Raw genomic sequence first — 12,549 nt, 5'->3', positions numbered from 1 at the left:
GAGGCAACTAATGTCTCAGTTTTGCTATGAAAATAGTTTTGATTCATGGACCTCTCTGTGGGGATATCGGGATTCCCCCAGGGGACCGTGGATCACATTTCTAGAACCGATAAAGGAGGTCATCTTAAGAGGATCCCAGGTTGTGCATATAGAAGGTGTCACCCTGAAAGGAATTATGATTATGAGGTGTAATTCCATGTGACAGATGCTTTAGCGGCAACTTCCACGTGCTAGGTGCCATGTGGAAGAACTAAGATGTGTGCAGTATGTGAATGAAAGAAATAAGACAGCTTATTGGTGGACTTTCTCCTTTGTAGATCTGTAGATTTTTGGAGTGAAAAGACACACAGATCTCTGAATTTGTTGCTAATTTTCATAACAAGTGTAGTTACAGAAAACTACGTGAGGCATTATACTGCTGATTCTTAAAACGTCCTCTCATTTTTTAATGACAGAAACTACTTCCGGAAACCTTACTTATGACAAGAACTCTGCTAAGTACTTAGCATGCATTATCTCACTTAATCCTCATAAAACTACAAGGAAGATTTTACAGATTAACAAACGCTGTGGCTCTGAGAAAGAAACTTGCTCACAGCTGCAAGGCTAGTAAGCAGATGTGCTTTGGGGGATAAAGATTGGATTCAAAACGAGAACTTTGTGACCTCACAACTCCTGCTAACAAGGTTTATGTAAAAGCAATCTTAAGGATTATGTGATGCCCTGGAATTGTTTTTAACACAAAAAAAAATGGTTAAAAAATATATATACATATATATATATATTTGCTCTCAGATACCTGCTAGATGTAAGTTCCTATAATGAGTGACAGTTTCTTTACTTTTAAAACATAGTTTTGCTACAAACGAATAATAGAAAGAAAAAACAATACGTTGTACAGAACAAAAATAGTAACTGGTCTGCAATTAAAGAAAGAGAGAATATGGAATTAATCCAGTGCAGCAGAACAAAGATGTACTGAGCACTTATGTGTGCCAATATGTAGCTTATAGTCCAATAATGAGATAGATGTATAATAGTTCTATTAATTATTAATTACTAATGCTAAATTCTCCCCACTGAGGTTTTGAGCTAAAATTAACAGTCTTAAGTGCTGATTTTGAAAAAAAAGGGAAAACTAGGGGGTAGAGCTAGGTTGCTGAAACTTAAGACAAATATCTCAGTTATATGGTATTTTACATATAGTATATTTTAAAAATAGCAGCACTTATTCATTTAACAAATTCTAATTGAGTTATGCATGAGGGCTTTCCAGTTGTGCTAACCAATTGTTCTCATTGCCTGGTAAATATATTTTCTCAGGATTTTTACTGGAAGAATGCTTTCCTTCTTCGGGTCAACTATATTACATTCTGTTATTTTAGATGAGGTAAAATTAAACAAGTAAAAATAATTCTGATATTAACTCAAATGCAGTTAGAAGTCATCTCCTGTTGATGCACATCACCACGTAGGACCTGAAGCTCTGGTGAGGCTCACTCCTGTGGGTGAGGCTTGTCGGAGAGAGGGGGATGTGGCCACCTGGGAGCCAATTTTAACCTATTACCTATTACCGCACTGGATCAGCCACCCTATACAGTCACCTCCTTAATAATTTCTCATTTTCTCTATATAAAAAAGACCACAAAGTCTCGGCATATTATAAGTAATCCAGTTCACCCCATAATGATACAGTGAATTATATACTTTCCTAAACTTAATCATTTAGGATCTCACTTCCTTCCCTGCAGGCAAAAGCCATTATTTTTTACACATGGCTTCCAGCTGGTTTTCATTGAGGCCTTCAAAATCTATTTGAACACTGAGTGGTTTAAGAAGAGCTGCTTTATCTTTCTTAGTCAGCTTTTGTCACAGTACCGTTTTGTCCTTGTGTTTTTAAACTTTTCAGTTTCAAAGGCAGAAAAACAACATATATCCTTATTACGATTGTGTTTTGTCACTGGGCAAGAAGGTGTTGGGTTTTATTTAGAAGTTGATATCTCTTTTGAATATATTTACAACCTTTCTTTCTTCATCGCCATCTCCATGTTCATTTATACACATGTATGTCATATTTCAGCCTGATGAGATTTTAGTGAATAAATAGGAAGGCAAGACTTATTAAACTTTTAAGTTTCTATTTGATTATGTCTTACCCATAACTTGTTCATCAACACCCAACTGTTGGAGACAGGACTCCTTACTAGAAAGCTTTGTAAATTAGTAGGTCCAGTTACTATAGACTTTCCATAAATATTTGATAAATGGAATTTTTTTTTTTTACTCAACCCGAGGTCGATGGTTTTAAACATAATTTCTTTTAGACATGATAAGCACTTCTGATGAAGAAGGCAGCCATCAGTTAAATGTAAGTTTACCATTCTCTCTTTTTTTTCCCAATTTATTTATTTATTTTGGCTACACCGGGTCTTTGTTGCTGCGAGCAGGCTTTCTCTACTTGTGGCGAGTGGGAGCTACTCTTCGTTGCAGTGCGTGGGCTTCTCATTGCGGTGGCTTCTCTTGTTGCGGGGCACGGGTTCTAGGTAAGAGGGCTTCAGTAGTTGTGGCACGCGGGCTCAGTAGTTGTGGCTCACCGGCTCTAGAGCGCAGGCTCAATAGTTGTGGTGCACGGGCTTAGTTGCTCCGTGGCATGTGGGATCTTCCCGGACCAGGGCTTGAACCTATGTCCCCTGCATTGGCAGGCGGATTCTTAACCACTGAGCCACTGGGGAAGTCCCCGTTCTCTTGAGGATAGAAGTGCCGATGCATCCTTCTGGTTGTTTTTATGATAGTGTTGCTATTTGTGATACTATGTTGAAAGTCCAGTAATATATTGATATTAGGAGCTGAGTATTTCTTACTTAGTGTGTGGATACATGAATATTTCTCTTCTCTCTAGTGTTAGTGGTTGTTTCAAGTCCTACTGTGTTTGGGGCTAGATCAGAGGACATGACTGCAGGTCACAGTAAGGGTAGACCTTACTGACAGTAGAATGCCAAGGCCCTGCTGCTCTGGCTCCGCCCCTGGCAGCCCCTCAGTTGTCATTTCTCTCTAGCGGAGGGCTGTCCGAGCTATTCCTGTGATGGCAGTGCTGGTGGCAATGTGCTGTATCTGTGCTGTCTAGTATGGTATTGCACAGGGTGGTTATCTAGCACTGGAAATGTGGCTCGTGTGACTGAGGGAACTCAGCTTTTTCTTTTTTTTAGTTTTAATGAATTTAGATGTCAGTAGCCGTATGTGGCTAGTATCTGTTGTACTGGGTGGCACGGCTCTAACATGCTGCCTTCCTTGCAGTTCTTCAAATATACCAAGTGTACTCCTGCCTCCCTGCCTTTTCACTTGCTGTTTCCCTTGGTCTGCTTTGCTCTTTTTCATGGTTTGGTCCTCACTTCCTTCAGGCCTCTGCTCAACTCCTACCTCCTTAGGGAGCCTTCCTTGAACCACCGAATCTAAAATAACTTCCTCTGCCCCCAGTTCTCCTCCTTATGCTTGGCTCTATTTTTGCTTATAGTATTTTATTACTACCTGATATCTTATTTATGGTCTGTCTCCTCTACTCTAGAGCCTTTGTTCAATTTTCTTATGTGATCTTGTGCACAGAAGACAGGAGAACATAATGTTTAAGGGCATGGGATTTAAAATCAGATATGTTTTAGATATCCAGTCCTGCTAATTAGAAGCTATGAGGCCTCACACAAATTACCTATACTCTCTGAACCACAATTTTCTCATCATAAATGGAGTAAAAATGCTTACTCGAGGATTACTGTGAAAATAAAATATATTTTTAGCATTTAGGCCAGTGTTAGGCTCATAATATACTTTACATGAATGCTAGCACCTATTATTAATATTAATAGTATTATCATTATTATTGAAGCCACCTTGATATTTCACTGCTGCGAACCCTAAGAAACTAACGATAGAAGCTACAGAAAAAGAAAGAGGCTTTTAAATAAACCTTTTAAAACTCTCTTTGTAGAAATTATCAATATCAGAAATGAATTGCCGACCAGATTAATTTAAGTTCAGTTGTGATGGAGAAAAATCCAAACCAAAATGAGATAGGATGAATTGTCAGGCTTCAGTTTGCAAAGGTCAAGAGGAAAGGGATGGATAGCTATCTTTACAGGATGATATATTCTGTTATTTGGGAAAGTCATGTGAAGAGAGATGAGAGACTTTAGGAATAGAAAGGTCAACTGCTAGGCCCATTTTGAAAAAGGGGAAAAAGGATGAGTCTGGAAAGTGTGCAGACTTGGGCAGATTTACATAAATATCTGGGTAGCTGCTCCGTTATACTTACCTTTTTTTAAAAAAATACCAGAAAACAATAATCTGGGCTTGGGAAGAACTTGTTAGGAAAGAGCCTATCTCTGTTCAGATGGCAGGGCATCCTCTGTCTTGGTTGCAGTAGTTGTAAATTTTGTGGTTTCAAAGAGTCAATCAGCCAGAAATGTATGCGTGAACTGTCAGATGAGCTGAGGAGCAGGATGGCGTGTAGTCCACCCAGCGGGAATCAATGACATGCCTCAGGCCGGAGTTACTCAGGGTACTGGCTGGGGACAGGGACCAAACCTGAGTCATTCTAGTTAACAAACAACGAGTTTCAAACAGCTCTGAGAAGTTCGGACAGAAAAACTAAAATTCACTTAAGTGGGTGTTCAGAAACCTGGCCTATGAAGACGAGACTAAAAGAGTTGGCATTAGTTAGTCAAGATGTGGGAAAGTGCAGAAAAGGTGACTTGATCCCGCTGTTTAGATGGAGGGTTTGGGGAGAGCATTTGGACTGATTTCCCCGCCTGGGGAATACCACATCGTAAGCAGTAGGCTCTGCTCTGTTTTTGTTCGGAGTATTCACGCCACTGGAAGAAGCACTACACGACAGTAAGAAGAATTTCCTGATTGTTTGTCATAATAATAAGCTACTGCAGGTGGCTAGTGAGGAAATGTATGCAGTTCTTTTTTTTTTTTTTTTGCGGTACGTGGGCCTCTCACTGTTGCGGCTCCTCCCATTGCGGAGCGCAGGCTCTGGACGCGCAGGCTCAGCGGCCATGGCTCACGGGCCCAGCCGCTCCGCGGCATGTGAGATCTTCCCGGACCGGGGCACGAACCCGTGTCCCCTGCATCGGCAGGCGGACTCTCAACCACTGCACCACCAGGGAAGCCCTGTAGGCAGTTCTTTTTGCTAAAAATTATAGAAGACAATAAATAACTCTCTGCCTGGAGTAATCAGAACATTTCAGGGGAATGAAGATAGTTGGGACAGAGTAACTTGGGGACTCTTTTCACCTCAGATGTTATGAATATTGCACTCCTTCCTATCTGCTTGAAGATACCAGAAATATTATTTAACCTTCTTCATGAAAATATTGTCATGGCTCCCAATATAGAGCATCGTCTGACCTGACACAGGATATCTCACTTTGTAGATCATTTCCATTGCTGCTAGCTCTCTGAGAAACATCTTCCTCTCCTCTGATGGCAGCCACATTGTCATTGTTCTGTGGAAACCTACTATCTTAGACTGACAGCGCTCTGTGTTTAAAATTTCCAATTTTGAGGGTGTTCCTGAGATGCTCCATGTTTCTAGGTTGTTCTGGATCCAAGTAGCACCTTCACAAGGAACTGTGAGGACTAAATGAGTTAATCGATGTAAAGTTCTTAAAACTGTCTGGCACAGAGTAAGCGTTTAGTAAGTGGTGGCTACTCTGATTATTGTTTCTCCATTTCATGTGTGACTTCTCTGTATCTGTGTGTTACTAGTGCTAGGTTCAAAGTTAAAAGGGGGGTGAAATAGGCCAATTGGTGGGACCTCAGGAGAAGAACGAACCCTATCGTGCAGAAAGATTATAGTAACTTCAAAGTATAGTTTTGGAAAATCTCTTTAAATCTAACCAATGCACAATGGAAAACCCCTAAAGAACCAATCTAATTATTTAATTAAGTGGAACCGTTATGCTGACTTTTACTACAGAAGGCAAGCATAATTTTAAAAATGGGGCATTTTAATTCTCTTTTGTTTTCCAATTATCGCAATTGCTCTAAAAGGGGGTCCTTGTGCTTGCGTATACATGTTGTGTGGGTACATATTCCTATGTAATTTCAGTCTCCTCCTTCTTACTGACCCCCCCCCAAAATAATCTTCACCTGTTGATGTAGAGGTTCATGTATTACAGTGCTCAAGCTGCCCAGATTACAATCTTACAACCTCAGAGCAAATACCTTCCTGCCATCAAAGCTGCCATGAGCAGTGTGGGTCCACCATGCAGATCTCCTCTCCCTGCCAGCTATAATTAGGATGTTGAAGTAATGGAGCTCTCACTTTTTTGCTGATGCCTGCTTACCACAGCAGACCACATGCGTTTACTCTTAGTTGAAAGGGGTAAAGAAATGTCAAGAACATTCATTTTAATTGGTCGACACTATATGGACCTTCAGTGCCACTGTTTATGGTCTTCTGTTTTAGATTTCTTTCTGCCACCAGCCATCAGCTTATTATAATGGGTATTCTTATTTGCATTTGATTATCCTTTTATTGTTATTTTGATTGTTACTTGTTATGAATTATTATTTTAAAAGTTTAATCCTCTTCTGTTACCTAAGTAACAATGTCATCTGCCCTAATATCTATTAAATTCTACAGAAAAGACTGACATTTTCACATCGGTAAGAAATTAGTTTTTCATCAGGTAGTCTCTGAGACTAGGGTAAATGGCAGAGATTGTTTTCTTAAATGCTTGCTTTGATGTTGATGTTTTGTAGTTTAAAAAAAATTTGTCATCTGGGTAGTGTGTGGTGGTGCTGGTAGTGGTGGTACCAATGTTTCTCTCGTGTAACTAGACACGTTTTCTTCTTCATTGACTGGACTGAGTTCCCCCTGAACTTTGGAAAATGTTTAATTTGTTACTCTAACATGGAAAACACCACCTAAAGTAGGAGAGAATGGTATAAGAGAAACATGTGTTTTTTTAAAAAAGTGAACTCACTATTCTTAAAGGTCTTGGGAACTTCCAGGATGTTAGACACTGATCTGAGTGGAGGAAATTCGGTCTTTGCCTTTGGAGTTGACATAATACTTTCTAATGGGAACCTTCCGGGTAGCCTTTCGCTGTTTTAGCACTGCCGCTGATGTTGCAAGGTGTGCGCAGCAGCTGAGTTCCTCTTCAGGGTCCCATGCGCCCTCTCCAGGAAGTCCTTCTCACATAGGCCTCTGAGGGGGACAGGGGCGAGTTGTTTGGACAATCTCCTCTGTATTGCTTTCTCTTTCTTTAGTCAGATTGAAAAAGTTCATAAATATTAAAATGGGAAACTTTTCCATGCAGAGATGACGCTGAAGAAGCAGTTATGAGGATCAAGAATAAGCTTGCCTAACTAGTGTCAAATGACAAAACTAAACCAATGTAGTAATCAGTGTGATGTCCTTTATTCAAGGGGAACAATCCATGGGTTGTAGGGGGTACAGTTCCTCACAAGCAGTGGAACACTCTTCCAGAGGGATTTTGGGCCAGTTTTATAGAGCATTAGAAGTGGCGACACAGAAAACAGGGCATGATTGTCTGGGGTTGCATATCTGACCTTATTTAGAAAGATCAGAGAGCGAAGAAGTGAGTATGGAGCCCAGAGCTGGCGTTGCATTTGGGGATTTGCTGACAGGATACTGTGTTTCTGGTCAAGCAGAGCATTTATAGCAACATGAAAGTTCAATCTGCTGATGTGGCATCCCAGGCAGGAGTGGCTCCAACTTGGATCTAGTATTTAAATACTAGAGGTTTTTGTTTCGGTTTTGTTTTGTTTTCTAATGAGTGGGGAATAGGTAGAAATGAAAGAGAAATTTAAATTAATTACAACTAGAAAACCTTGACATGAAGGATAACAAAAAAAAAAAGGAAGTGGATTGCAGAACAAAGGATGAATAGTTTGTTCTCTAGCCTCTGCTGGACTGGTGGCTGGGATTCCTGGTTTTCACCCAGGCTACCCAGGTTCAATTCCTGGGCAGGGAACCAAAATCTTGCTTCAAGCCACCACTCACTGCTGTCTCCTTGACATCAGTAATACTGAGGAGGTCCATTTATATGAGTGTAATCTAGTCATTTAAAGGGCATAATTTAATAAAAAATTATGTCTTTTAATTAATTTGGAAGTTTTTATATTTTTAAAAAACATTCTTGTTTAAGGATTAAGATCAGGGCTAAAAGAAAATAAACAAAAGTTGTTCTTAATTTTATGGAGAATTGATTTTCTGACTCAAATACTTATTCCACTGTTATACTCTAAGAGTAATTATGAGGCTGATATAATAATGACTATCATTTATAGGATGTTTGCCCTAAGCCAGAGGTGAACAAACTCTGGCCCATGGACCAAATCCAGTCTGCCACCTGTTTTGTTTTTTTAAAATTAATTAATTTATTTATTTGGCACATTGGGTCTTAGTTGTGGCACGCAGGATCTTTCATTGCGGCGCATGGGCTTCTCTCTAGTTGTGGCGTGTGGATTTTTCTCTCGCTAGTTGTGGCACTTGGGCTTAGTTGCCTTGCAGCATGTGGGATCTTAGTTCCCAGACCAGGGATTGAACCCGAGTCCCCTGCATTGGAAGGCAGATTCTTTACCACTGGACCACCAGGGAAGTCCCTGCTACCTGTTTTTATAAATAAAGTTTATTGGAACATAGCCATGCTCATTTGTTTATGCTCACACTATAGAGATGAGGCATCACAACAGAGACGGTATGGCCCTGCTAAGGCTAAAATATTTCCTATTTGGCCCTTTGCTGAAAAAGTTTGTCAACCTCTGGTTTAAGGCAAGCACTGTTCTTTACATGCATTATGTCATTTAATCCTTCCGACATCCCTAGGAAGTCAGTGTCTTATCTTTCTTTCATAGATGATGAAATTGAGGCTTAAAGATGTTTAGTGTCTTGCACAAGGACACCCAGCTAAGGGGAAGAGTCTGGACGTGAGCCCATGTGATCTCATTTGTAGAGCCTGCACTTTTCGTCTGGGTCCGGTTTCTTTGTCATTGGGCTTCAGAGAGGTAGCACACCACGCTAGTTAACAGCAAGGCCCTGGAGCCAGATCCTTTGAATTCGAATGACCTTTGGCAACAAATGACTTAACTTCTTTGTGCCTCAGAATGGAAACATTACTATTATTAACCTCTTGCTTTGTAGAGGAGATTCTGAATCTCCAGAAATTCTTTTAGGTTTTCAGAAGACCTGAACTTACCATGACTACAGCATCACTACAGTGCTAGCTAGACAACACCTATTTCACTGGGCTGATGGCTTTTGAAAGGTGAGATTGTGAATCACATGTTAATTTTGTTTAAATTTTAATTTTCAGGTCCTGCACAGACAGCAGTCTCAGCCAGCCAAGGAGAGCTCCCCTCCCAGAGAAGAAGCACCTCCCCCGCCTCCTCCGACTGAAGACAGTTGCACCAAAAAGCCTCGGTCTCGCACAAAGATCTCTTTGGAAGCCCTAGGCATCCTCCAGAGCTTCATCCATGACGTGGGCCTGTACCCTGACCAGGAAGCCATCCACACTCTTTCTGCTCAGCTGGATCTCCCCAAACACACCATCATCAAGTTCTTCCAGAACCAGCGGTACCACGTGAAGCATCATGGGAAACTCAAGGAACACCTGGGCTCGGTGGTGGACGTGGCCGAGTATAAGGACGAGGAGCTGCTGACGGAGTCGGAGGAGAATGACAGCGAGGAAGGCTCGGAGGAGATGTACAAAGTGGAGGCGGAGGAGGAGAGTGCGGAGAAAAGCAAGGCGGTGCCTGCTGAAATTGACCAGAGATAATGTGAACTGCCACCAGGCAAAGCAATACATCGGTCCAAGGATTTTCTGTTTTAGTTTCTTTAAAAACTTTTTTTGTTGTTGCTTTATTTTATTTTTGTCTTTTTTTTGGTCTGTTTTGTTTTCCTTACCTTTTTTTGACATTTCTCTGTTGCACAGGATACACCTGTAGACTGAATAAGTTCAGTATTTCTGAATCAGACATCGCCTTGGCAAAGACACTAAAGTGTTACGCTTTACAATGGACTGGATCGTAGTCATTATAATCACAGGAGACTCTGCCTTCATTATCCTTGCACTTATGGAAGAGACACCAGGCAAGTTCCAGGATGAAAAGACCTATGAAATAAATGAAGGAAGCTACAAGTGTGTGTGTATATGTATATGTATATATCTATATATTTACATATATATATTAAATTGCATGGGACAGAGAACTTTACAATCCGAAAGAATAGACTGTGAAATGAGTTCTTAAAGAAGAGACTTGTTTATGTATTAAAAAAACCACTTCACAGTGAGTCGCTTTGGCTTTTTGATAAACTGCGGCCTGCTCTCAGGGTGGGGTGACTATTTTTGAATTCCTATTTATTTTCTGTGTTTGTCCCTGATTTTTTTTTTTTTAATTCTATGGCTTCCTATCTGGCAGCTTGATGGGTAATTTTTGAGGTATGTATTTAACAAAACAAATCAACACTGCCAAAAAAAAAAAAAAAAAAAGAAAGGAAGAAAGAAAGAAGAAGAAAGTAAAGTGAAAAAAAAATCAGGGCACCTTAAAATGATACCAGTCAAATTAATCTTAAAGACACAATGCACACTTAAAATGACTCGCATTCCGTTATTCAACTTGTCGTTACTGTAGTGAACAGATGCGTTTCTGTGGACTTCCAAATGAGTAAAGCTGAAATTCAGTACAGAGAAAACTTGTCCATTAGTGCAGTCTCGATAAAATGACATACTGATGTCAGACAAATGGAATTCACAGTATGAGCCACATTTTATTGTGAAATTTATTTACCTGCTTGTGGCTTCAGATCTTAAAATTAGTAAGCCTGCTCATTTAAAACTTGTTTATTGTTGCTGTTTTCTTTTTCTTTTTTTTTAAAATAGAAAATAGTTCAGTGTAATATTAAGTTAGAAAAGAAGTTGCTGCCCAGTTAAAGGGGCTCCCTCTCAAATAAATCTCCATGCCTTCATCTCCCGAAAGACGTTTCTCATTTCTGTTTCACTTTGGGCTTCCTCTTTGTACGTATTCCATGCACCTAACCAGACGTTTTTAGTCCTTGCTCTCACGCACCTCATCCCTTCCCTACTATGGGGGCAGCCCTAGCAAGAACCTGTTTTTGAATCATTGTGCAGCTCCAGGCAATAGAGTAAGCAAAGCAATTTCAGTGGAATCACCTACTCCTCATAAATGGAAACATTTTCCCAGTTACCTACATAGCAGTTACCTTACATAAAGCAGAACTAATGCCGACTGGCTATTTAGTGGAATGAGCATTAAAGCTGCAATCTACTATAGTCCTCCCCCGCCTCTAGCTTCCCATCAGAAACCATTACTTCCCACTTCTACTTCTAGTCATTGCAAGAGGAGACCTCACCTTCAGGACTGGCCAAGTGAAACTAATCTCATGCTTCAAGGTGGCCGTCAAACAGTCCCACACGGTTGGATTTTTTTTAGAGTTGTGCTCTCATGCAGCCTTTTCAAAGACCTCATGCAATATCACTTTGAAAGTTATTTTCTGTTTACTACACAAACATTGTAATATAACTGTTAATACTATTTATATATTTGAAAGGTATAAAAGGTCGGAGTTAAAAAAAAAAACAAACCTCTATGTGTAGATATTAACTCAGAACCTAACAATATACAGGGAGAAGACATGTTGCAATACAAGCTAATTCTAGCTGCTCAGTAACCTCTGGAGTTTTTAAAGGGACATTTTCCTGTACTTTTTCAAATAATGATGTTTAAAAAGTTATCTTGACATGAGCGTCATATACCTTTGCAAAAGGATGGTTGTTTGCAGTCAAGCCCCAGGCCCATCCTTCCTATTTCTGTAGTGCTGCAGCTTTAATCAGAAAGTCCGTGGTTGCTGCTTCATAATATCCGAGTTACTCTTTTCCAAATTGTCTTCTTACACTGTTGCTGAAGGTCACTCTGTACACGTAATGGAAACTGATTTTGCCAAGCTCTTACAAGGTGGTTCATCTATCGATGGCATCCGCATTTGGTATCTTTTACACTTCAACCAAAAATTTATTAGGTATTTTTCAATGCTAAGTCTTGCCTTTTATTTTTTAATTTCACTGCCAAGTTTGCAGTGGTTCTAAGTGAATCTGTGGGCATTTTAGCCTGTGGTCTTGCCAGATCTTTGCGAATTACAATGCATATATGTCTATTTATTCAATATCTGTCATATAATATCTATTTGGAAGAAGAAACTTTCTCTTGTAGTGCCTCTTGACAAAGCACAATTTCCCGCCTTTTTTTTTTTTTTGTGAAATGAAAAAACAAATTGTGTTTTATTGCGATATCAACAATGTGAATAAGGATTAACATATTGTAAATGTTCTTTTTTCCATGTAAATCAACTATCTTTGTTATCACTAAGTGATAATTAATTTTTAACTTATGTGCATTGTTAGGCTGTTAGAATTTTTTGGTTGTTAAAATAAAATGCATTCAAAAAATACGACTTTGTCAAGTATTTTACTGGGCATTGCCCTCTTTCCTACTTGGTTT

At 39.8% G+C, this 12,549-nt stretch overlaps 1 protein-coding gene across 1 annotated transcript in view; it reads left to right on the top strand.

Moving 5' to 3' along the window:
- SATB2 (SATB homeobox 2) overlaps positions 1-12,283 on the top strand; it is a 190,454-nt gene extending 178,171 nt beyond the window's left edge. Inside the window, exon 11 of the mRNA XM_079925381.1 lies at positions 9,345-12,283. Within this exon, the coding sequence (XP_079781507.1) occupies positions 9,345-9,806 (462 nt within the window). The 3' untranslated portion in view covers positions 9,807-12,283. The remainder of the gene's footprint in view (positions 1-9,344) is intronic.
- Positions 12,284-12,549: the final 266 nt, after the last annotated feature.

This window comes from Stenella coeruleoalba, assembly GCF_951394435.1.
Source record: "Stenella coeruleoalba genome assembly, chromosome: 6".
Taxonomy (NCBI): Eukaryota; Metazoa; Chordata; class Mammalia; order Artiodactyla; family Delphinidae; genus Stenella; species Stenella coeruleoalba.
This window is presented reverse-complemented; position numbering and strand designations above follow the sequence as displayed.